This window comes from Oncorhynchus tshawytscha, linkage group LG21 (genome assembly GCF_018296145.1).
Source record: "Oncorhynchus tshawytscha isolate Ot180627B linkage group LG21, Otsh_v2.0, whole genome shotgun sequence".
In the NCBI taxonomy this organism is placed as follows: domain Eukaryota; kingdom Metazoa; phylum Chordata; class Actinopteri; order Salmoniformes; family Salmonidae; genus Oncorhynchus; species Oncorhynchus tshawytscha.
The window spans coordinates 19,954,985-19,980,819 of record NC_056449.1 but is presented as its reverse complement, the minus strand read 5'-3'; the positions used below and the strand labels follow the sequence as shown (position 1 = coordinate 19,980,819).

The following is a 25,835-nucleotide window of genomic DNA, read 5'->3' as shown; positions in this document are numbered from 1 at the left end:
ACAGTATATGCACATGTGATATGAGTGTCAGTAAGAGTGTCCATGATTTATTCTGAAGGTATTGATGGAGATAAAACTGTCCAGTTTGAGTGTTTTTTGCAGCCCGTTCCAGTCACCTTCTGCTGCGAACTGAATAGAGGAGCGACCCAGGGATGTGTTCTTTAGAGACTTTTAACAGAATGTGACTGGCAGAACATGCGAAGATGATTCATTTCTCCCACTCGGATAGATGGGATTTTTTTCTTGTTTTGTAATAGGCAAATATAGACCAGCATGAGAGGAAGGCAATCACTAGTTCTGCATTTTTGTCACGACGGGACATGTTTTTGGAAATAATGGTCATCTCTGTTTTATATTAATTATCCCCTATGTTAGAGAAATGAGATTAGATCCATTACTTTTTCTGAATAGATCAACCATTACTCTTTGTGAACCTAGAGATGAATCATCTCTTTCACCAGCGGTGTAGAACCAAAACTCCTAGGACAGAAAGGTATTCAGAAAAGAAAAAGAAAGAAAAGAAAAATACAAGCAAAGTTGAGTTTCTCTGGCAAACTCAAACCAAAGTGCCTACAGAAGTCTGCTTCTCTATTTCCTGTGTGGTCATGTGACTTCCTCTCAGTCTCTGTCAAACAGGAAGTCACTCTTTTTGTCTCTACGTTTTTGTCCTCTAGCAGTGACAACAGAGTGATAGGAGCCGCTGAAGTCTGCATTGGTGCCCGTCTCTCCACTTTTGACCACAAAGAATTGCAGGAGGAACCATAGAGGAACAATGTTACGGCGAAAACCTTCCAACGCCTCAGAGAAGGAGCAGGTGCTGGAGAAGGTGCAGAAGAAGAAGGTGAGGAGGTTTGGGTTGTCTGTCTGTGAGTGATGATGATACGAAGTGCAATGACAAGAGGAGAAGGGCTGTGTGCACACTGCAAAAAGGGCTTTGGACTCAGATGTCTATCAAAAATGCATAGGCCTATTTATTTGTCCAAATGAGAAGTGAACAAGTGAAATAAGTACATTGTGTGAAAATATATGATAGAACCAGATGGACACTTTGTGTTGCTCTATCTTGCTGATGAATGAACACGGCGTGGAGAGTAATTTAGAAGAGTGCTACTTTCTCTGGTTCATTCCATTATACTGGACTAACCCCAACATTGAGATACACCTCTTAGCCTATTGCCTACATGGGCTGCAAAGACTGACAGGATGTTCTACACAGGCTTAGAGGAAGAAACTTTTGTGGTGACCTGAAAAAACATTCTAAAACGTAGAACTGAAATAGATGGAAGCCTTGGTTGTCAGGGTTAAAAACATGAAATAATGCTTCTCACGGCACAACACGTTAGTTCCTCTCTAATATTGCTGTATGATTCATTGCTGTTGGCCTTGGACATAGACGCTAAGTTCAGTTTGAGTCAGAGTTTCGTGGCTTCATGCTCTAAAGCTCTACTGGCTTGGTTGGGTAACAGCTATCCTCCTACGCTTAACCAGTGCCCTTGTTTTCCATCCGCCACCCATGTTCCACGCTCCTATCCAGGTTTCATTATAACACACCTCATTACCTTAATGCCATTGCTCCTCCTCACCACCACATGTGATAGTTTGCGACTATAATCAGTCCTGGATGAGAAAGGTCAACTGTATAGACTCAGGAGCAGAGACACTGTAGAGTCAATGTACCTGAAACATGGGCTTCAGTGTGTTTTGAGGCCTGAGAAGGCAAATGATTTGCTCCTCAGCAAGATCACCTAATGGATATTAGATTATACTAATGCCTATCATTTTAAACTTAAAACTCTCGTCTCTGAGTGGTTGTTCCCCTCCTTTGGTTCAGTGGTTTGATTAGTATGTAGTCTTCTCACAGCCACCAAGGCTGTCTAGACATCTACAGCGATTAGCTGCCAACAGTTGGCCAACATGTACCCACTTCCTGTGGGTTTTAACTAGGGGCAAGAAGGAGAGGTGAAGATAGGCCATGGCCTCATGTGGAAAGTAATGGCTGCTTATCTCTATAGGGAACTGCAACAATGAAAAATGTTAGACAGCAACAAGTACAGTATCAAATTGAGACCAAATCATATGTGTAATTACTCCAAGTTGGAGTATACAGTTGGGAACATTTGAAATTCATAACTGAAGTGTAGAATCAGAGATGTCAAGACAAAAGAAGAGGTTTGTTCAAATGCATTGGAGAGATTAGAGGTAGAGGCATAGAGCAAATAAAAGCATACTAGGCTCCAACACAGACTAGGCTCCAACACAGACTAGGCTCCAACACAGACTAGGCTCCAACACAGACTAGGCTCCAACACCGACTAGGCCTCAACACAGACTAGGCCTCAACACAATATACCTGACTTCAGCTTTTATCTTTGCCATATAACGGTTGTTTGATCATTTGGGAACAGTATTCCATAATGTTATCGATCTGTGTCTAGGCTCTTTATATCTGCGTAAGCAGTGGGTCATTCTACATATCCCGTAATATATAACTACATATCCCATGACGACCAGCCGAGCTAGCGTTATGACTAAGGCTGTCTGATGTAGTGATGTATTCTGTGAATCTCTACAGAGAAGGACATGATACCAGGTATAGTGAAACATCAGTGTGATAGGTGCTATCTCAGGACGCAAACAATAGACTAGACATTTGTCTGTCTCTCTCTCTCTCTCTGCACACAATTGTTTCAAATGTTTTGAGGACTAATGGTCAGATACATTTAGCTGGATCTAGGCTCTACATAATATAAGAGGAAAGGTTTTTGTTAAGTTGTCATTTAATAAACTTGATGATACAGAGTTTGTTGTTGCTACAAAAATGTAAAATGTTTAAAATATTGTCATTACTGTAAGTGGTTAACAGTAGGCCTAAGCAGTCACCCAGGCCTAAACCCCCAAAGAAGCCTAAACTGTAACACAGGCCTAAACGGCAACAAGGCCTAACCCCCCAGGTCACAGTGACAGTAACCCAGGTCACAATGACATTTTGGCTCTGTATTTTAGACATCATGCTGATGTTCTATCTTCTCCTGGCTCATTGCCTCTTATCCCAACTGTCTCTGTGAAGTTTACTAGAAGAACTCTCTGGGTGCCTAAATATCTTTGATTAAATGTTATAGGCTTAAGACTTTAAGATGTGACCTGTATGTTGAGAGGGTCTTCTGTTATGACTCAAATGTGTTTCTCTGGGTCTCCTCTACATGAGTCCTCTGTGTATTTCTCTGGGTCTCCTCTACATGAGTCCTCTGTGTATTTCTCTGGGTCTCCTCTACATGAGTCCTCTGTGTATTTCTCTGGGTCTCCTCTACATGAGTCTTCTGTGTATTTCTCTGGGTCTCCTCTACATGAGTATTCTGTGTATTTCTCTGGGTCTCCTCTACATGAGTCCTCTGTGTATTTCTCTGGGTCTCCTCTACATGAGTCTTCTGTGTATTTCTCTGGGTCTCCTCTACATGAGTCCTCTGTATTTCTCTGGTCTCCTCTACATGAGTCCTCTGTGTATTTCTCTCTGTCTCCACAGCTCACCCTGCAGAGGTCCAGCAGCTTCAAGGACTTCATGAAGCCCAAGTCCCCTGTAGTGCTGGACAAGGAGTTCAATTTGGACTACACAGTAAGTTTACAGTGTGACTGACTGGTTTTGAATTCGGGTCTCCACTACGCTGTGTCAGCGCGCGGAGCTAAAGCCTAGGCATTACCTTGGGAAGCTAATGCAATTCTTCAGGGCTCAGACAAGGTTATTCATCACACGAGCATGGTTCACCAAACTACCTCTGTTACAAACAAAAGCCTCTGTTGTCTTCCATTAGCAGCCAAACGTAATCACAGTTCCATCATGTAACAGTTTAATACCAACCATTGATTATGGAAATACATAGTTTGTTTCAGTCTCTCTGTTTACTGAAATTCTAAAAGTGGTTGTTCCTCGACGGGGGACATACTGCTTTCATCCATACCCACATTCACCGCACACTGTCTATTTAATGAACACAAAGGGCGAACTCACGAAAGTGTTTGAATATCTAACCATGAAGGAAGTTTGCAATTTATGCTTCCCAAAATTGCCCAAAACAAAGACCTGTCAAACAACCAATAGCCAAGTTCTGTACTTCCTCACTTTCACATTGATGACAATAACATCAAACGGAAATAGACAGCACTGTTATTTTGCTACTGTAGTTTTACAAACTGTATGACTGGAGGTTAGAAGACAGAGACAGCAGTTAAGAAGGAGTTTTCGACAAGGAGAGGAAGTTCACAGAGGATGAAGCTTAGAATTGTGTGTAAACGTCGAGAGACGGGACTGAAATAAACAAGCAGGATGTTCTCTGTGAAGTCAAGCAGGGAACTTATGGCTGCTGTCTTCGAGACAGTCTGGTTCTTCACAGTGGGATCCATTCACTAGAGCTAATGACATCTCCAGAACCTATCTGTTCCATTAACTGTGAGGGACATGGTTTAATTATGAGCTATCGACCCACGTGCTGCTCCTATGATTTTGTTTAGGGATTATTTTGTTCCAGTCCTGTCTTTCTGTGCACAAGCATGTATAGTGTGTGGACGGTTTGTGTGCATGTGCCCCGTGTGTGTGTACAAATGCATGTCAGCGTGAGAGAGTATGTCTCTATTTGCTCTATGTATGTGAGAAATCTGTAGTATTTGTTTACAGCACATGTGGTCTGTTATGCTGAATTTGGGGCTGAAGGCTTCCATGTTAACTACACAGCCGTACTGTCTGATTGTAGCCCTGTGAGGAGGAATTAGTATAACTCTCTGTGGTGCTGACTGTACCATGCTCTGTTATGTTATGTTCTGCTCTGTTCTACACTGTTCTGCTCTGCTCTGTTCTGTTCTACTCTGCTCTGCTCTGTTCTGTTCTGTTCTGCTCTGTTCTACTCTGCTCTGTTCTACTCTGTTCTACTCTGCTCTGTTTTACTCTGCTCTGTTATGTTCTACTCTGTTCTGTTCTCTCACCAAGACGGCGCCTTCAGGTCAAAATGTTCTGGCCTGCTGCCAGTGACACACACAAGTTTTCATCACAGCCAAGCTTTACTGGAAGCACTTTCACCGACAGTGTCCCAATCACCGATTCACGTCACACATTGCAATCTGTGTGTGTGTGAATCGCAGCATGCGTGCGTGTGAACCACTAGAGCACATCCCCACCCAAGTTACTGTGATAACTATAATTTTAGTGAATAAAAACAGTTAGGTGACCCTGTGCACTTAATTTGTGTCTGAGAATTCACAATTCTTGTGATCCTACACAGATAACAGCAGTGCACATCACCCCCACCTTACAAAAATTCACTTAAGTAGATGTTGAAATGGTAACCAAAAGTAACCCTCTAGGTGCCGGAGGATGTGTCTGAGGAGGAGGCAGTGAAGAGTGGCAGCAAGCAGGGGAAGAAGTCGTGGCGTAACGTCATCTCACGCACCATGACCCGTAAAACCTCCAAGAGGGTACAGAAGGCTCTGGCAGAGGGGGTAAGTGTAGGGTGATGTATTATGGGTAATGTAGTATATCTGGTTTGGTCTTAGCAAAGAATGTTCCAAAGCTAACATCAGGTAGGTGGAGTACAGCGATGACCGGAAGTTACTTTTTCATAACAGGTTAGGAGAATTAAAGTGGTATTTTACAAGAATTAGGTTAAGGTTAGGAAAAGGGTTAGGGTGAGCTAAAATGGTCACCTGTTATGAAAAGTAATCTAGTCACAACCCTAACATCGTGGGTAGGTCTTCTTACCAAAAAAATCATCATAACTGACCTGTTGTCTACAAAAATGACAATTATATTGTAAATATGAACATAATGTATGATTGCACAATTAATTTATATTCAAATATAGTTTTAAATGTGTAAAATAAAAAACACAATTTTAGGCATAGATATTTAACCCTGAAAATGACAGACACTTCATTTGAGTGATCATGGATATATCTACATATCAATCCAATTTCAATCAAATTGATTTATAAAGCCCTTTTAACATCAGCCGATGTCACAAAGAGCTATACAGAAACCCAGCCTAAAACCCCAAACAGTAAACAATGCTGTGTGTGTGTATAATATAATATAATATAATATATATATATATATATATATATTACACAGTTGAAGTCGGAAGTTTACATACACTTAGGTTAGAGTCATTAAAAAACTCCTTTTTCAACCACTCCACAAATGTCTTGTTAACAAACTATAGTTCTGGCAAGTCGGTTAGGAGATCTACTTTGTGCATGACACAAGTAATTTTTCCAACAATTGTTTACAGACAAGATTATTTATTAACTGTATCACAATTCCAGTGGGTCAGAAGTTTACATACACTAAGTTGATTGTGCCTTTAAACAGCTTGGAAAATTCCAGAAAATGATGTCATGGCTTTAGACGCTTCTGATAGGCTAATTGACATAATTTGAGTCAATTGGAGGTGTACCTGTGGATGTATTTCAAGGCCTACGTTCAAACTCAGTGCCTCTTTGCTTGACATCATGGGAAAATCAAAAGAAATCAGCCAAGACCTCAGAATTGTTTTTGTAGACCTCCACAAGACTGGTTCATCCTTGGGAGCAATTCCTAAATGCCTGAAGGTACCACGTTCATCTGTACAAACAATAGTACTCAAGTATAAACCCCACGGGACCACGCAGCCGTCATACCGCTCAGGAAGGAGACGCGTTCTGTCTCCTAGAGATGAACGTACTTTGGTGCAAAAAGTGAAAATCAATCGCAGAACAACAGCAAAGGACCTTATGAAGATGCTGGAGGAAACGAGTACAAAAGTATATATATCCACAGTAAAACGAGTCCTATACCGACATAACATGAAAGGCTGCTCAGCAAGGAAGAAGCCACAGCTCCAAAACCGCCATTAAAAAAAGCCAGACTACGGTTTGCAACTACACATGGGGACAAAGATCTTAATTTTTGGAGAAATGTCCTCTGGTCCTCTAATTAAACCAAAATAGAACTGTTTGGCCATAATGAACATCATTATGTTTGGAGGCAAAAGGGGGAGGCTTGCAAGCAAAAGAACACCATCCCAACTGTGAACCACGGGGGGGATGCAACATGCAGCATCATGTAGTGAGGGTGCTTTGCTACAGGAGTGACTGGTGCACTTCACAAACATATGGCATCATGAGGAAGGAAAAATATGGATATATTGAAGCAACATCTCAAGACATCAGTTATAGCTTGGTCGCAAATGGGTCTTCCAAATGGACAATGACCCCAAGCATACTTCCTAAGTTGTGGCAAAATGGCATAAGGACAACAAAGTCAAGGTATTGGCCATCACAAAGCCTCAACCCCATAGAAAATGTGTGGGCAGAACTGAAAAAGAGTGTGCGAGCAAGGAGGCCTACAAACCTGACTCAGTTACACCAGCTCTGTCAGGAGGAATGGGCCAAAATTCACCCAACTTATTGTGGGAAGCTTGTGGAAGGCTACCCGAAACATTTGACCCAAGTTAAACCATTTAAACGCAATGCTACCAAATACTAATTGAGTGTATGTAAACTTCTGACCCACTGGGAATGTGATGAAAGAAATAGAAGCTAAAAAACCACTCTACTGTTATTCTGACATTTCACATTCTTAAAATAAAGTGGTGATCCTAACTGACCTAAGACAGGACATTTTTACTCGGATTAAGTGTCAGGAATTGTGAAACTGAGTTTAAATGTACTTGGCTAAACTCTATGTAATCTTCTGACTTCGCACTCTATATGTATCAGTACCTCTTTTCCTGAATATTTTCAAAAGGTTGACAATGTCTCCCCCTAGTGGTCACATTCAAACAGCACCCAAAAAGGTTCAGACTTTCACAGCTTCAAGATGTTCTACCATATGAGGCCACACTACAGCACAGTCTACTTTGGAGACTTTTCTGAAGGCCCTCAGTTGTCAAGCTGTCTGTATATGTACTACAGCCTCATTTTATGGCCATATATATAACAAAATATTGTATAATGAATATACAGTATGTCTGTGGTTAGGGCAAATGTTGACCTGAATGCACTGTCTGTTGTTGAACACTAATCAATATCCTCTATGTACAGGGGGAAAGTGGTGAGGAGGGCTCCCCGTCCCCCACCACAGACTGGATGCCAGACCTGACAGCAGGCAATAGGACCTCCGTGTGCTCCACAGGCTCAGAGGACACCATCTACAGCCCCCTCTCTCGCCAGCTCTCTGGGTGTAAACTAAAATATATTTTATTGAACCTGTCTAACAAGTCAAGTACATAAAGCTAACCCCCACTACATTCAAATCAGAAGCCTATAGTAGATATGAATTTTAATCATAGACATGTCCAGGGTTGCTGGGCGCTCCCATTACCAATCATGGCACAGCCACAAGCTTGGGAATATTGGAATGGTATGGCTAAAAGTTTTGAGTATAGTTCAGCTTCTTATTTTCAGGGAAACCCTTCATGGGACTATAAGGCTGTTAGACAAGCTGACAATGCCTGCGATTGTCTGTCTATGCGTGCTGCAGGTGGGGACCGCCAGAGCCTAGACAGTGGCTACAGCCAGAGAGACAGCATGAGGCTGGAGGAGTCCAGTCCTCCCTACACAGGCCCCTTCTGTGGTCGCGCCCGCGTCCACACAGACTTCATCCCCAGCCCCTACGACATTGAGTCCCTCAAGCTCCAAGTAAGTAGACTGGTTTAACCAGATTTAAGTATGCCTCAGCATTTATACTAGTTTAACCAGACTGAAGGTACACTCAGCATTTATACTGGTTCAGGCAGACTACCAAGTAAGACCCTCCCTAGGGAACTTGTTAACAGATTGTGAAATAAAAGAATGGTTCCTTAATCATTATCCATGGCTGACTCTCTGTAGGAGCCAGTCTTACTGAGCGCTGATCAGATTAGACATATCACATAATTACAGTAGTATTGCAGTAGCTCAGTGAATAATACAATTACAGTAGTATTATAGTAGCTCAGTGAAGTATACAATTAAAGTAGCTCAGTGAAGTGTACAATTACTGTAGTATTGCCAGCAGCATACCACCCTGCATCCCACTGCTGGCTTGCTTCTGAAGCTAAGCAGGGTTGGTCCTGGTCAGTCCCTGGATGGGAGACCAGATGCAGCTGGAAGTGGTGTTGGAGGGTCAGTAGGAGGCACTCTTTCCTCTGGTCTAAAAAATATCCCAATGACATTGCCCTTTGTAGGGTACAATTACAGTAGTATTAGAGTAGCTCAGTGAAGTATAGAGTGACATATACCACAAATGTATGTGATCTTATAGCATGTAACTCAAATCAAATCAAAGTTTATTTGTCACGTGCGCTGAATACAACAGGTGTAGACCTTACAGTGAAATGCTTACTTACAGGCTCTAACCAATAGTGCAAAAAAGGTATTAGGTGAACAATAGGTAAGTAAAGAAATAAAACAACAGGCTATAAAAGTAGCGAGGCTACATACAGACACTGGTTAGTCAGGCTGATTGAGGTAGTATGTACATGTAGATATGCTTAAAGTGACTATGCATATATGATGAACAGAGAGTAGTGTAAAAGAGGGTGTTGGTGGGTGGGACACTATGCAGATAGCCCAGTTAGCCAATGTGCGGGAGCACTGGTTGGTCGGCCCAATTGAGGTAGTATGTATAGTTAAAGTGACTGTGCATATATGAAAAACAGAGAGTAGCAGCAGCGTAAAAAGTGGGGTTGGGAGGCACATAACGCAAATAGCCATTTGATTACCTGTTCAGGAGTCTTCTGGCTTGGGGATAAAACTGTTGAGAAGCCTTTTTGTCCTAGACTTGGCACTCCGGTACTGCTTGCCATGCAGTAGTAGAGAGAACAGTCTATGACTGGGGTGGCTGGGGTCTTTGACAATTTTTAGGGCCTTCCTCTGACACCACCTGGTGTTGAGGTCCTGGATGGCAGGCAGCTTAGCCCCTGTGATGTACTGGGCCCCGTACGCACTACCCTCTGTAGGGCTTTGCGGTCAGAGGCCGTGACGCAACCAGTCAGGATGCTCTCGATGTTGCAGCTGTAGAACCTTTTGAGGATCCATGCCAAATCCTTTTAGTTTCCTGAGGGGGAATAGGCTTTGTCCCTCTTCACAACTGTCTTGGTGTGTCTGGACCATTCTAGTTTGTTATTGATGTGGACACCAAGGAACTTGAAGTTCTCAACCTGCTCCACTACAGCCCTGTCGATGAGAATGGGGGCGTGCTCGGTCCTCCAGTCCACAATCATCTCCTTAGTCTTGGTTACGTTGAGGGATAGGTTGTTATTCTGGCACCACCCGGCCAGGTCTCTGACCTCCTCCCTATAGGCTGTCTCATCGTTGTCGGTGATCAGGCCTACCACTGTTATGTCGTCTGCAAACTTAATGATGGTGTTGGAGTCGTGCCAGATCATGTTTGGATGGAGGTAGTCATCATTCACTGTTTATGTAACTGCAGATCGTGTTTGGATGGAGGTAGTCATCATTCACTGTTTATGTAACTGGAATGCAGATCGTGTTTGGATGGAGGTAGTCATCATTCACTGTTTATGTAACTGGAATGCAGATCGTGTTTGGATGGAGGTAGTCATCATTCACTGTTTATGTAACTGGAATGCAGATCGTGTTTGGATGGAGGTAGTCATCATTCACTGTTTATGTAACTGGAATGCAGATCGTGTTTGGATGGAGGTAGTCATCATTCACTGTTTATGTAACTGGAATGCAGATCGTGTTTGGATGGAGGTAGTCATCATTCACTGTTTATGTAACTGGAATGCAGATCGTGTTTGGATGGAGGTAGTCATCATTCACTGTTTATGTAACTGGAATGCAGATCGTGTTTGGATGGAGGTAGTCATCATTCACTGTTTATGTAACTGTAATGCAGATTGTGTTTGGATGGAGGTAGTCATCATTCACTGTTTATGTAACTGGAATGCAGATTGTGTTTGGATGGAGGTAGTCATCATTCACTGTTTATGTAACTGGAATGCAGATCGTGTTTGGTATGGAGGTAGTCATCATTCACTGTTTATGTAACTGTAATGCAGATTGTGTTTGGATGGAGGTAGTCATCATTCACTGTTTATGTAACTGGAATGCAGATTGTGTTTGGATGGAGGTAGTCATCATTCACTGTTTATGTAACTGGAATGCAGATCGTGTTTGGTATGGAGGTAGTCATCATTCACTGTTTATGTAACTGTAATGCAGATTGTGTTTGGATGGAGGTAGTCATCATTCACTGTTTATGTAACTGGAATGCAGATCGTGTTTGGATGGAGGTAGTCATCATTCACTGTTTATGTAACTGGAATGCAGATCGTGTTTGGATGGAGGTAGTCATCATTCACTGTTTATGTAACTGGAATGCAGATCGTGTTTGGATGGAGGTAGTCATCATTCACTGTTTATGTAACTGTAATGCAGATTGTGTTTGGATGGAGGTAGTCATCATTCACTGTTTCTCCTGCAGAAAGGTGACATCATCCAGATAATTGAGAAAGACCCGGTGGGCACATGGACGGGGAAGCTCAACAACAAGGTGGGGACCTTTAAGTTCATCTACGTCAACATCCTACCGGACGAGACCACACCGCCCATGAGGAAGAGGTGCTCCGGCAAGAACCGCCGCTCCATGGCCAAAGACAAGCCCCAGACCCTGGAGGAAGTTCTGGAGAGGATCGGTCTCATCGTAAGACAATCATATCCTCTTAATCTCAGAGATTCAAATAGACGGGTGGCTTAGAGAACGCAATCAAAGAGCAATCATTACTAACTTGGATCAGTTGAGTTGGGAAGAGTTTAAACACTGAGAGCTGTATAAAGACCTTAGTGAAATTGGATAAATACCTGACCACGCATCTCATATAATTGCAATTCATTCGAAGCACTCATAATTCCCTGTCAATTAACCTTTCTTTTTGGATTTTGTGTAATGCTAATGCGATGCTTCTCCCTGTCGTTCAGGAGCTGGGCTCTTTGCTGTCTATGCATGGCTTCCAGAGCCTGGAGGACTTTAGCGGACTGAAGGAGTCCCACCTCAATGAGCTCAACATCACAGATGCTGAACAACGTACAAAGATCCTGACTGCTACTGAGCTGCTGCGTGAATGTAGGTCCACTATCCATTCCATATAACAACGTACTCGCACTATAGGACGCCCATGATCACATTAGGATCACACATAAACACACCTACAGGAGGCCCACCACACACAGATACCATTATTTACTGCAGCTAGTCGATGCAATAATGTACTTAAAATCAATCAGCAAATTGTATATATTTATTTGTATATACAGTCAATTTCACCTTCTACTTGGGAGCTTCCCTCATAGCCTCTTATGTGGTACTTCAAGATGTAATGTAATGCAGGACATTTTCAGCAAGGCCTAGAAGTGTACTCTTTTCTCTGTACAGTGCTATCGCCAGCTTTCTCTCCTTTCTGGGAAAACTGTTCGCTAATTAGCTTAATATTATGAGGCTCACTGTGCAGTAATGGTACAACATTCCGCTCACATTTTCTCGTTGTGCTCATTAGCCTGTAGGAAACCCCATTTGGCCCTCAGAAACACTTTTGATATGGAAGCTCTCTTTCCTCCAGCCAGATCATTAGCCCTCATTTAAACACCTTTCTCTAGCTGTTTCCTCTGCTTGGAACATAACCACTTGGTTGGCCCTTAGCCTGAGGGGCTAGCAACTCCGACATGCTTCCCTGTTGTAATTTTATACACTATGGCCAGGATTCAAACGAACCACACTGCACTGACCGCTCTGCACTTGACTTTAAGGCAATTTAAAAGTCAAGTCAAAACGTTAGAGGCACATACTGAAATAATGGCATTTGTACCAACACTTGAGGTGATGGTTGTCTTGTCTTTGTCCCTCTCAGCGGATGATGAGTCTGAGCCAGAGGAGGAGGTAAGTAGCGTTGAGGAGAAGGGTGATGTACCCAGGGACTCGGGCTGCTTCGAGAGCACAGAAAACCTGGAGAACGGGCGCCATGAACCAGAGGGAGAGCCAGGTACAGAGCAGAAGTCTAACCGGGAGCCAGAGCAGCACCAGGATGAAGAGGGGCAGCTGAGTTCTGTTGAGGAGCAACTGCAGGAGCTTACAGTGGATGTGGTGGTCACCTGAATACTGAAGAGAGGCTCTGGAAATGATGAGCCTTGGTTGGTTGACTGTACTGATGGACATTTTATCAAAAGCCAACGACAATTGGTTGATTGATTCAAACTATCAGGATAGAGTGATAGTCAGGATTAAGCCATATATATTGAGAGGGAGTGTCTTTTCATTTGTGGCCTGCACACTTTTAAAACAAAGGTCACAAGGCAGCAGCCGGAGCTTCACCAGTAACTGTTGGAAATGTTTTGGAAGAATACAAGACTTTTGAAAGCTTGGCGTGGTCAAGCTGTAAATATTAATTGATTGCGCAAGTGTCATCCTTTTCACTGATACCATGTCATTTGAGCAGGCCTGAGTGGATTTTGTATCAACTCAGAGCCTTCTTGTCATCTTTCCAGGCTACTATTAGTTCTGACATGGATATTAAAGACCTTAGTGAGGACATACAAATTGTATTATTCTTCAATGTGTTTCTGACCTGATATGGTCACGTATTTCATATTCCCATCAACGGATAGGTAGGAAATATACATTTTCTGTCACTTTAAAAAAAATCCTTTATTCTGTCAAGCTCTCTGTTCATTTTTAACATTTTAATTGTGTTGATATGTAATGTTTTTTTGCATCTGTTATTTGGGAAATAAACTTAAATAAAACCATGAATATTTGGACTGTATAACTTTTACACATTTGACACCACCAAAGCTAAAGGGCTACCGAGTGACACAGCGGTCTAAGACACTACATCTCAGTACTAGAGGCGTCACTACAGACACCCTGGTTCGAATCCAGGCTGTATCACAACCAGCCATGATTGGGAGTCCCATAGGGCGGCGCACAACTTGCCCAGCGTAGGTCATCATTGTAAATAAGAATTTGTTCTTAATTGACATCTGTATTGTCTGTCATAGTTGTTAGGTAGACTTTTCTGTATTCAATTTGAAATTAAACCGTTTATAGTCAATTAACCTGGGCATTACACAAGAGACACTATAGGACAGAACCCTACCACTGCACACAGAGAGCACTGTTAATAGTGCCGTTTATACCTGGTGCCAACATGTGTCCTGATTTTATCCACGTTCTGATTGTGCTCAAATTTCTTGACCATTGAAGATGATTCAAATAATTGATTGTGAGCAGATCTTTTTGACAACCTTCGAAAGTAGTCCGGAGAATTTACTGGTTGGATCAGAGCTTAGTGTCAGGTCAATGGGTTGAGTCCAGTAAAGACAAGGCTCACTGGGAGGTAGTGTGGAGGGTCAGGGAAGGAAGGTAGGAGGGATGTAGTGTGGAGGGTCAGGGAGGAAGGTTGGAGGGTAAGTGAGGTAGTGTAGGGGGTCACGGAGGAAGGTTGGAGGGATGTGGGGAGGGTCAGGGAGGGAGGTAGGATGGAGGTAGTGTAGAGGAAGGTTGGTTAGAGGGTCATGGATGTAGATTGGAGGTAGTGTGGAGGGTCAGGGAGGAAGGTTGGAGGGTAAGTGAGGTAGTGTGGGGGGGTCAGGGAAGAAGGTGTTAAACGCCGTTTGTAACACACAAGGGCTGCGTTTAGACAGCCAGACCAATTATTTTTTTACACTAAATTTATATTTTTGACCAATCACAGATCTTTTTTCAGAGCTGATCTGATTGGTCAAAAGACCAATTAGTGGTAAAATATCAGAATCAGTCTGCCTGTCTAAACACAGCATATGTCACCAGGTCAAATCTTATTATTCGTATCTCAGAGCCATTTGCTTTGCTAGTTATAGCTTAATGTTAGCTAGCTAACATTGAACCTGGTGGGTTAGCCACCTGCAGATTCATGCAGGTTGGTAACGTCAGGAGTTGGGATTATGGTTAATCGTTTACCTAGCTACATGTCTTAATGTGTTTGAGCCAATCAGTTGGTATACAGAAGATAGACTTGGTCTTTTACCAAATATGGCGATCTGTGACCGACCGCCTTGATCTGATCTTAGGTAGCAAAAATTGAAATTGTGTTTTTTACATTGGATAAAAGTAGAGACGCAGGGCTACAAAATGTATATCATACACTGCATGAGGAACAATGGCAAAGTAATTCTGCTAATTTTGATAAGCTTGTACCCTCACTTTTGAATGTTTTGGTACGTACTGGAGAGCTCTTCTTTGTCTCCACCCATTCACAACCTCTTAAGCCCCACCCATCCCTTTAAGGTTTGAGCAGAGCCTTCTGTCCTAACAACAATCAAGCACCGAAGCTAACTGGATAACTTTAGCTAGCTTGCTAGCTACTTCCAGACACATGAGAGAACAGCTCACTGACCATTTTATTCGCCCTAGCAGAGCTGGTTAGGCTGTTTTTGATGTTATGCAGATCGATGGTGACTGCAACTGTACTGCTGGCAACAATTTACACTTTTTTTGCCAACATTTACTGACATTGGCCATATTCAACAGGTGTTGAGCGTTTGTAAATTTGTCGGTTCATCAGCACTCTGGCAGACAGAGGAGTGCTCTGAAATTGGAGAAGATGGCCAGAGTGAATTTACCAGCTACATCTATTCTATTGAAGTGGTCATTGCTCTTTTGTTAAAACTTCTTTAAGGATAGCCCCCTTTTCTTCAATTTTCACCTAAATGACATACCCAAATCTAACTGCCTGTAGCTCAGACCCTGAAGCAAGGATATGCATATTCTTGGTACCATTTGAAAGGAAACACTTTGAAGGTTGTGGAAATGTGAATTGGATGCCATCTTCTCTACCATCTTTGAAATGCAAGAGGTCCCAGTTCCAGCCATCACTCCGCTTGTAGTTCCAATGGTGTCCACAAGATGGCAGCAGTGTATGTGCAACGTTTCAGACGGATAACTTGAAGTATGAGCAAGCTACATGGCATTTAGTGTGAAGTCACCCAGGTACATATGGGCAAATCGTGAAAGGTACATTTGCATTCATATTACATTTTTCTGCAAGAATATCATCAAATCTTTATACTTGGACTTTGATTTAGCTTTTCCAGTATTAGTAGCCCTATAAGTTTTGTCCAAAAGGAAAATGCATGCTGTCGTACAAGGTTAGTAGCTACATTTTACAACATATACAGGGTTGCCTCATTCCTCATTGGCTATCTAGCTAGCTTTGTTTGGCCCCGATTGGTGCTCATTTGACAAAGTCGGCGTGCCTTGAAGGTTAAGCTCTCTGACCAAATATGGTGTCCTATGGGATATACTACACCCCTAATGATATAGAAGTCTGGTAACGTTCTAGGATCTCTGAGGAATACATACGAACGTGATTTGGCTGGTTGAAACATTTAGGGTTACATTTTCACTGATTCCTTTCTTTGCAAATTGAACGAGTGGAAATACAAAAATTGACCGTGCATGCTATATGGACCTTTTTAGGATATGAAAAATGATTTTAACGAACAAAACAACACTTCATGTTATCTCTGGGACCCTTTGGATGATAAATCAGAGCAATATTTCATAATGTAAGTACACATTTCACCTTCAGAGGTGAATTTATCAAACCTATCGCGGTGAAAAAAAGTGTTTTGTTGTTAGGAGCTCACCTCAAACAATAGCATGGCATTTTTCTGCAGTAATAGCTACTCTAAATTGGATAGTGCAGTTATATTAACAAGAATTTAAGCTTCCAGATGATATAAGACACCGATATGTAACATTTGTTGTTTCTCTAAAATCTGCGATCATGACACAAGGCGCAGCATGATTTACAGCTGTCCCATTGACGGGACGCCTATCCTATATTCTGTATACCAACCCCACCTGTTATTTGAAATTCAACCAGCTTCATGAGGTAGTCACCTGGAATGCGAGAATGCCAAGTGTGCGCAAAGCTGTCATCAACACAAATGGTGGCTATTTAAAGAATCTCAAATTATTTTGATTTATTTAACACATTTTTGGTTACTACATGATTCCATGTGTTATTTCATAGTTTTGATGTCTTCACTATTATTCTAAAATGTAGAAAATAAAGAATAACCCTTGAGGTGTCCAAACATTTGACTGGTACTGTACATATATACCCAGCAAAAAAAGACGTCCTCTCACTGTCAACTGCGTTTATTTTCAGCAAACTTAACATGTGTAACATCCACCCAACACATATTTGTATGAACATAAGATTCAACAACGGAGACAAACTTAACAAATTCCACAGACATGTGACGAACAGAAATGGAATAATGTGTCCCAGAACAAAGGGGGGGGGGTCAAAATCAAAAGTAACAGTCAGTATATGGTGTGGCCACCAGCTGCGTTCAGTACTGCAGTGCATCTCCTCCTCATGGACTGCACCAGATGTGCCAGTTCTTGCTATGAGATGTTACCCCACTCTTTCACCAAGGCACCTGCAAGTTCCCAGACATTTCTGGGGGAATGGCCCTCGCCCTCACCCTCCGATCCAACAGATCCCAAACGTGCACAATGGGATTGAAATCCGAACTCTTCGCTGGCCATGGCAGAAAACTGACATTCCTGTCTTGCCGGAAATCACGCACAGAACGAGCAGTATGGCTGGTGGCATTGTCATGTTGGAGGGTCATGTCAGGATGACCCTGCAGGAAGGGTACCACATGAGGGAGGATGTCGTCTTCCCTGTAATGCATAACGTTGAGATTTCCTGCAATGACAACAAGCTCAGTCTGATGATGCTGTGACACACCGCCCCAGACCATGACGGACCCTCCATCTCCAAATCAATCCCGCTCCAGAGTACAGGCCTCGGTGTAGCACTCATTCCTTCGATGTTAAACGTGAATCCGACCATCACCTCTGGTGAGACAAAACCACGACTCGTCAGTGAAGACCACTTTGTAGGGCTTTGCGGTCAGAGGCCGTGACGCAACCAGTCAGGATGCTCTCGATGTAGCAGCTGTAGAACCTTTTGAGGATCCATGCCAAATATTTTTAGTTTCCTGAGGGGGAATAGGCTTTGTCGTGCCCTCTTGACGACTGTCTTGGTGTGTTTGGACCATTCTAGTTTGTTGTTGATGTGGACACCAAGGAGCTTGAAGCTCTCAACCTGCTCCATTACAGCCCTGTCGATGAGAATGGGGGCGTGCTCGGTCCTCCTTTTCCTGTAGTCCACAATCATCTCCATAGTCTTGGTTACATTGAGGGATAGGTTGTTACCCGGCCAGGTCTCTGACCTCCTCCCTATAGGCTGTCTCTTTGTCAGTGATTAGGCCTACCACTGTTGTGATATCTGCAAACTTGTTGATCGTTGGAGTCATGCCTGGCCATGGAGTCGTGGGTGAAAAGGGAGTACAGGAGGGGACCGAGGATGCACCCCTGAGGGGCTCCAGCGTTGAGGATCAGCGTGGCAGATTGTGTTGCTACCTACCCTTACCACCTGGGGGCGGCCCGTCATGAAGTCCAGGATCCAGTTGCAGAGGGAGGTGTTTAGTCCCAGGATCCTTAGCTTAGTGATGAGCTTTGAGGGTACTATGGTGTTGAACACTGAGCTATAGTCAATGAATAGCATCCTCACATAGGTGTTCCTTTGGTTCGGGTGGGAAAGGGCAGTGTGGAGTGCAAGAGAGATGTTCTCATCTGTGGATCTGTTGGTGCGGTATGCAAATTGGAGTGGGTCTAGGGTTTCTGGGATAATGTTGTTGATGTCAGCCATTACCAGCCTTTCAAAGCACTTCATGGCTTCGGACGTGAATGCCACGGGTCTGTAGGCAGATTGCCTTTGTGTTCTTGGGCACAGGGACTATGGTGGTCTGCTTGATACATGTTGGTATGACAGACTCAATCAGGGACATGTTGAAAATGTCAGTAAAGACACGTGCCAGTTGGTCAGCACATGCCCAGAGCACATGTCCTGGTAATCCGTCTGGCCCCGCAGCCTTGTGAATGCTGACCTGTTTAAAGGTTTTACTCACATCGGCTATGGAGAGCATGATCACACAGTCGTCTGGAACATCTGATGTGCTCATGCATGCCTCAGCGTTGCTTGCCTCGAAGCAAGTATAAAAGTGATTTAGCTTGTCTGGTAGGCTTGTGTCACTGGGCAGCTCACGGCTGTGCTTCCCTTTGTAATAGTTTGCAAGCCCTGCCACATAAGAAGAGCGTCAGGGCCGGTGTTGTACGAATCAATCTTAGCCCTGTATTGACGCTTTGCCTATTTGATGGTTCATCGGAGGGCATAGCAGGTTTTCTTATAAGCTTCCGGGTTAAAGTCCCGCACCTTGAAAGCGGCAGCTTTACCCTTTAGCTCAGTGCGACTGTTGCCTGTAATCCATGGCTTCTGGTTGGGGTATGCACGTGCAGTCACTGTGGGGACGACATCCTCGATGCACTTATTGATAAAGCCAGTGACTGATGTGATGTACTCCTCAATGTCATCAGAGGGATCCCAGAACATGTTCCAGTCTGTGATAGCAAAACAGTCCTGTAGTTTAGCATCTGCTTCATTTGATCACTTTTTTATAGACCAAGTAACTGATGCTTCCTGCTTTAATTTTTGCTTGTAAGCAGGAATCAGGATGATAGAATTGTGGTCGGATTTACCAAATGGAGGGTGAGATTTGTACGCATCTGTGTGTGTGGAGTACAGGTGATCTAGAATTTTTTCCCCTCTGGTTGCACATTTAACATGTTGATAGAAGTTAGGTAGAACTGATTTAAGTTTCCCTGCACAAGTCTTTGGCCACTAGGCGCACCGCCTCTGGTTGAACGGTTTCCTGTTTTCTTATACAGCTGACTGACTGCGGTCTTAGTGCCAGCATCTTTCTGTGGTGGTAAATAAAGAGCCATATTTGTTTACAAATATGCTCAAACCGCCCCCTCGTCTTACCGGATTGTGCTGTTCTATCTTATATCCCGCAAGCTGAATATCCATGTCATCATTCAGCCACGATTCTGTGAAACACAAGATATTGCAGGTTTTGATGTCCCGTTGGTAGGATATTCGTGATCGTACTTAGTCTAATATATTGTCCAATGATTGCATGTTGGCGAGTAATATTGACGGTAACAGCTGCTTTCCCACTCGCCTTCTGCGGATGTTTACGAGGCACCTCGCCCTGTGCCCTCTGTACCTGCGTCTCTTCCTCTTGCAAATAACTGGGATGTTGGCCTTGTCGGGTGTTCGAGTAATGTCCTGATATCCAGAAGCTCTTTTTTTGCCGTAAGATACGGTTGCAGAAACATTATGTACAAAAAAAAACCTACATAATAGCACAATTGGTTGGGTGCCCGTAAAACTGCTGCCATTTCTTCCAGCGCCATTTTAAATCCAGTTGTTGCCATCCTGTACCTGTCCCACAGGTGTGATGTTCGGATGTACCAATCCTGTGTAGATGTTGTTACACGTGGTCTGCCACTGCGAGTACCATCAGCTGTCCGTCCCTGTCTCCCTGTCTTAGGCATCTCACAGTACGGACATTGCAATTTATTTCCCTTGTCACATCTGCAGTCCTCATGCCTGCTTGCAGCATGCCTAAGGCACATTTACGCAGATGAGCAGGGACCCTGGGCTTCTTTCTTTTGGTGTTTTTTTAGAGTCAGTAGAAAGGCCTATTTAGTGTCCTAAATTTTCATAACTGTGACCTTAATTGCCTACCGTCTGTAAGCGTTAGTGTCTTAACGACTGTTCCACAGGTGCATGTTAATTTATTGTTTATGGTGCATGGAAAACAGTGTTTAAACCCTTTACAATGAAGATCTGATGTTATTTAGATTCTTACAAATGATCTTTGAAAGACAGGGTCCTGAAAAAGAGAGTTGATAAGCACAAATACACATGTTTAAAAAGTAGTCACTGAGATAGGGATCAGAAGGTCACATGTTGCAGATTCTCTTTCTCAAAAGAATGTCTATTTATAGCCCCATTTACACTTTGCATTAACGTGGTTTTTATGATCTGATCAAGATGACACATTTACTAGCTGTTCAACGTTTTCTGCTTCTAAACATGGTATTTAAATGTGTCCTTTCCACTGAACCTGGATTGTGAACAGATTTCCTGGCCCCTCCCTGTATGCAAATTATTTGACAGATTGTTTCAAGCAGACAAAATCCTTTTCATGCAATTATTTAGAGACAACATTATTAATAAGACAATATAATTTAATTACCAGATACGCCAATCAATCATGTAAAAAGTGATGGAAATATCATGAAATATAAATAATCACAGTGCTATTACTAAACAAAGTGAACATAAATATAATTCCATCAGTGGTATTGTATTTGTACTGTATGCATTATGTACTGTCATATCTAGATCGGAGCCTTCTGATCGGAGACCCTCGTAGTGCACATGTAACATAAATCCAAATCATACATCGAAACGTTTACTCAACATTGAGATAAACAATTCCAAACGTCTCAGGTCATTTGATGTAATATTACCATATACCCATAGAGATATAGCATATAGTAAAAGGGTCCGATCCGTTCAATTAGCCTTCAACCAGCTTAAACTTTCACATGAACATTCCTCTTGTCATTAGTTAATCACAAGTACAGTCACACTCTCCATTGAAGCAATACAGCAGGGAATTATCTATCGAGAGCGAATCTTTACAACTGTCCAGAACCGAAAACTATTCAGGGACAAAAACTCTTTCAACTTCAATTGATAGGAAGATTGGTTTGAGGGTAAAGCCTAAGAACTGATCCGAAAGATGAAAAAAGGTTTTGGGGGAAAAAAATGATTACAATAGAAGACATTTCCCGAAAGGCCTTCTCACAATTGCATACATAGAAATTCAGAAAATAATCTTTACCACTTTTTGATTAAAACATCCCTTTGTTGTCTGTTTCAAAAAGGCAGCTTACATTATCGGCAGCTCTGGGGTGAAATCTCCCCTAGGTACAGGTTTAGGATCAGCTTACCGTCCCCCAATCCTAACCTTAACCATTAGTAAGTAAAATTCTGAATCAAGATCTGCATCTAGGGAAACCTCACCCTACACCTTCTGAGCAAATTAAAATAGTGATAAAAACACTGCAAGGGCCTAGATGGTTGTGTTTACTTATAGTTCAAATCAGGACAGAGTCTGGGTTACTGTTGTAATGTTATTGAGTGTAAATTGTAACAACTAGTAACTCCCCTACTCACATTCCTAATTCAAATGCACTGGAACGATTTGTGAAATGAAATCAAATTAACAGAAGTTTAAACATACTGCTTGGCCATATACAGTAGCGCTGCAATCCTTTATATGAATTAAATCAGATTACTAAAGTATTATTCTATTGATCTATAAATTATCATCTTGGGCCTAACAGATGGCTGAAAGACTCAACATTGTTAACTAGAGTTTCTATATAAGTATACAGCACAATTACTCTGCCTTACATACAACACAATGAGTAATACAAACTCTCTCCATTGTCAACCAATAGCAGTTTAACATATCCCCCAATTGTCACTGACCGTCATTTGTGAATCCTAGCCTAGTTGAAAAGCTGCTGAAATTCTCACACACCTTGCCCGACTCCCACAAACCCTCAATCCTCTGCTCCGTTTGGTGTGAAATGAACAGATGAGAAAGAGAAGAGAGAAAGCAGCTGCCGTCTCACTTTTCCAGTTTGATAATGAGCCCGCCACAGATGGCTGGTGTACTGAATATCTTCCCTGGGAAACACAGAGAGGAAGAGGAATGGAGATAATGAAAGCTGTCCTCAGCAATAGGTGGATGATAAGGAGCAAGGGCACCAAGTTGACAGTGGAAGCTAAGAGGAAAAATTAAAAAGTTGCATGACTTGCAAGAAGGAGGGTGGATGTTCATTCACAGGCAAAAATCTAACACTGGCCACATACACTCAAAAACAGAGACGACCTGGTTCTCTTCTCTCAATCTTCCCTTTTCATCAGCAATAGACCAAATAGTTTTTTCAACACCTACATATATTATTTACATTTAAACAATGGCTTTACTTCATTCTCTGCTGTCTCGAAGTCTCATTTGTAACTGTATAAAAAGGGACGTTATTTACAGTTGGCATGTACGATTTGGAGTGCTGAGTCATGAACTGGAGTCTAAGGGTCTCTGTAGCTCGACCTGGAGTCTAAGGGTCTCTGTAGCTAGACCATCTTAGTTATAGTTGCATGTGACAGCGCAGCTTTTTGATAAGGCACTGTAACTATTGTCAACAGCAATCAGGCCTTCTGTCTCTCTCACACACACAAGTTGGGGCCGTAATTCTAAATAAAGTCAATTCAGAGGGTCAACGGAAATTCCTCCCATTTTTTAAAAACTGCTAGATACAGGAACTCTGATGTTACCCCTGGAAACAGCCTGCCATTTCAGAAGATCATTCAACCTTTTTTCCCCCTTTCAGTTTATCCTCTGAATTGACTGAATTTATAATGACGGCCCCAACCCTGGTGTGTGTGTGTGTGTGTGTCTGACAAATGGAAGGATAGTAACCACGGTGGCACCTTAATCTCAACATTTCTAGAGATGTTCATTAGAATCACTTACTGAAGAGAGACAAAATGTTTGCCTCTGTACCTCAACCATAAACGATGGTTAGTGTTTCCTTTCTCTGCCATGTTTTACTGTTCAACACCCTAAACTAGCTGTCAGTCCTTATTTCCTCATCATCCTAATAGCGGTTGTGCCAACTGCCCAGCTTCCCATGGATTGCATAGGGGCCTGATCGGTGTGGTTCTGAGAACAGACTAATAGTGTGGATGTGTTAGAGGCTTTACAATAAGTGTATTTGTCAGATATTTTGCAATGCTAAGTATTTTAGAACTGGCTTCTTCACATTAAAAAAAAATCATCACAGCTATAAAACAAAAGACAGAGAAACAGTAGCATTAACAATCAGAGTCCACTGGTAGCCACGATCCAGAGGCGCCTGGGTATTTTAGGACCCCTTCAGCCGAACACTACCCAGGATATACAGTCACCTGCATCCAGTGGGTTCACAGTTCCTAGTTTCCCCATTATCTGTGTTTTCCATGCAATGTTCAGGGGGAGGAGAAAGGTGCCGAGCTACCATCCTTCTGGAGTGTAAATGTCAATCAAGCAGTCCTGCAGTCACTAAGTTAGGGGGGATGCAGGTTTGGTGGGGGCACCAACTCTGCATATCTGGTGGAATGAGCAGGGAGTCAGAGCCTTGCAGTTATTCTCCACTCATTACAGGCAGATGCTTCTCACTCATATAGCAGCTGATTAAAGTGTCTCCCTCACAGGTCCAGACAGAGCGCTTTAGGGAAAGGTTGTGACTGACTGTGGGAGGGGCAAGGAAAAAACCCCACCATGCAGCTAGAGTGCCTTATCCTTGGCAATAATTGAGGCCTCCGCGTCAGTTTCAGGTGAGGCCAAGGGCGGGACTTTGGTGGGAGTCGGCGAGGATTTGGGTAGAGTGGGCAGCTTCTCCTCCCTGGGAGACGGGCTTCTTTTCTCTGCATGAGCGATGGCAGAGTCTGCCATGCTGGGCTTGGCGTCGTCAGGGGTGTGCTCGTTGGGGATGAGTGGAGCTGTAGTTTTCTGCAGAGGGAACATGGCACCATAAGAAGATTCTAATTGTAAACAAAGACCAGGAACTATTGATAGCTGGCCTGTATTAGAATTCAGGGCAAGTGAAAAGGCAAAACATTGCACCAGTAGAAATATACAGACACAAAGCGAGGCACAAAATAGCTAGACATAGTGAGGTGCAACAGTAGATAAGCTATACATAGGCACGGAATGGCAACTGCAGACATTGCAAGGTGCAAAATGGCATCTGTACAGAGGCAGAAAATGGCTACAGAACAATGAGCCGCTGAGTACTTTAATACTATCTCTATAAAAAAGGAAAACAGTTTCTGCTCTACAGTACATTGTTCTCCCTGTACACCTTTGCTTTCCTTCTCTGTTCCCTCTTGCTCTATTGATTTAGGCTATATTTTATGCACGCTCACTGTACTATGCTTTGTGTCTGGCAAGCTGGAACGATTTTAGTGCCAGACACAGTAAGTTAGTGTGTGTGCTTACTGTGGTCTGTGGCACTGGATTGCTGTTGGTGGCAGGCTCGGCAGCGGATGTGGGAACAGACAAATCATCCCGCATCAGCCCTCTTCTGTCCAAGACACTGCCAAGGGAAGACAGACAAATCAGTCATCAACACCACCCTATTCACTACCGAAACAGAGAGGAGAGGGAGAGAGAGAACAAGATAGAGACAAGGGAGGGAGGGAGGAGGATGAAGAGAGGCTACGGTATGAGGGGAATAAAAAGAGAAACTAGGGAGGGATGGGTGAGGGTCGGAAGAGGACGACAGAGGGTGGCTACAGAGAAGAAGAATATTACAGAGACAAGTTAGCAAGAGAGAAAAAAAGAGAGAGACCATGAGAAGAACACAGAAGCAGAGTATTTTACACACTAGTTCATCCTCTGAGCAGAGACAAGGCAGTTAGATGTCCTACAGCGCAGGCCCGCACAGCACTAGAGGTCCTGCAGCACAGTAACTGACATATGCAGGCCCACACAGCACTAGTGGTCCTGCAGCACAGTAACTGACATATGCAGGCCCACACAGCACTAGTGGTCCTACAGTACAGTACCTGGGGTACGCAGGCCCACACAGCACCAGTGGTCCGACAGCACAGCACCTGGGGTATGCAGGCGCACACAGCACTAGTGGTCCTACAATACAGTACCTGGGGTATGCAGGCCCACACAGCACTAGTGGTCCTACAATACAGTACCTGGGGTATGCAGGCCCACACAGCACTAGTGGTCCTACAGTACAGTACCTGGGGTATGCAGGCCCACAC

At 43.1% G+C, this 25,835-nt stretch overlaps 2 protein-coding genes across 2 annotated transcripts in view; one reads left to right on the top strand and one right to left on the bottom strand.

Moving 5' to 3' along the window:
- The first annotated feature begins 649 nt into the window (after positions 1-649).
- On the top strand, positions 650-13,774 carry LOC112221080 (SAM and SH3 domain-containing protein 3). Its single transcript, XM_024383179.2, has 8 exons — positions 650-841; positions 3,521-3,610; positions 5,350-5,484; positions 8,065-8,203; positions 8,504-8,661; positions 11,456-11,674; positions 11,950-12,094; positions 12,876-13,774. The coding sequence occupies exons 1-8, from the start codon at positions 773-775 to the stop codon at positions 13,118-13,120; spliced, it is 1,200 nt and encodes a 399-aa protein (XP_024238947.1). The 5' UTR covers positions 650-772; the 3' UTR covers positions 13,121-13,774.
- A 7,386-nt stretch (positions 13,775-21,160) lies between these two features.
- Positions 21,161-25,835, bottom strand: part of LOC112221079 (palmitoyltransferase ZDHHC9) — a 44,374-nt gene continuing 39,699 nt past the window's right edge. Inside the window, exons 8-9 of the mRNA XM_024383177.2 lie at positions 25,054-25,150; positions 21,161-24,564 (exon numbers count right to left, since the gene is read on the bottom strand). Of these exons, the coding sequence (XP_024238945.2) occupies positions 24,340-24,564; positions 25,054-25,150 (322 nt within the window). The 3' untranslated portion in view covers positions 21,161-24,339. The remainder of the gene's footprint in view (positions 24,565-25,053; positions 25,151-25,835) is intronic.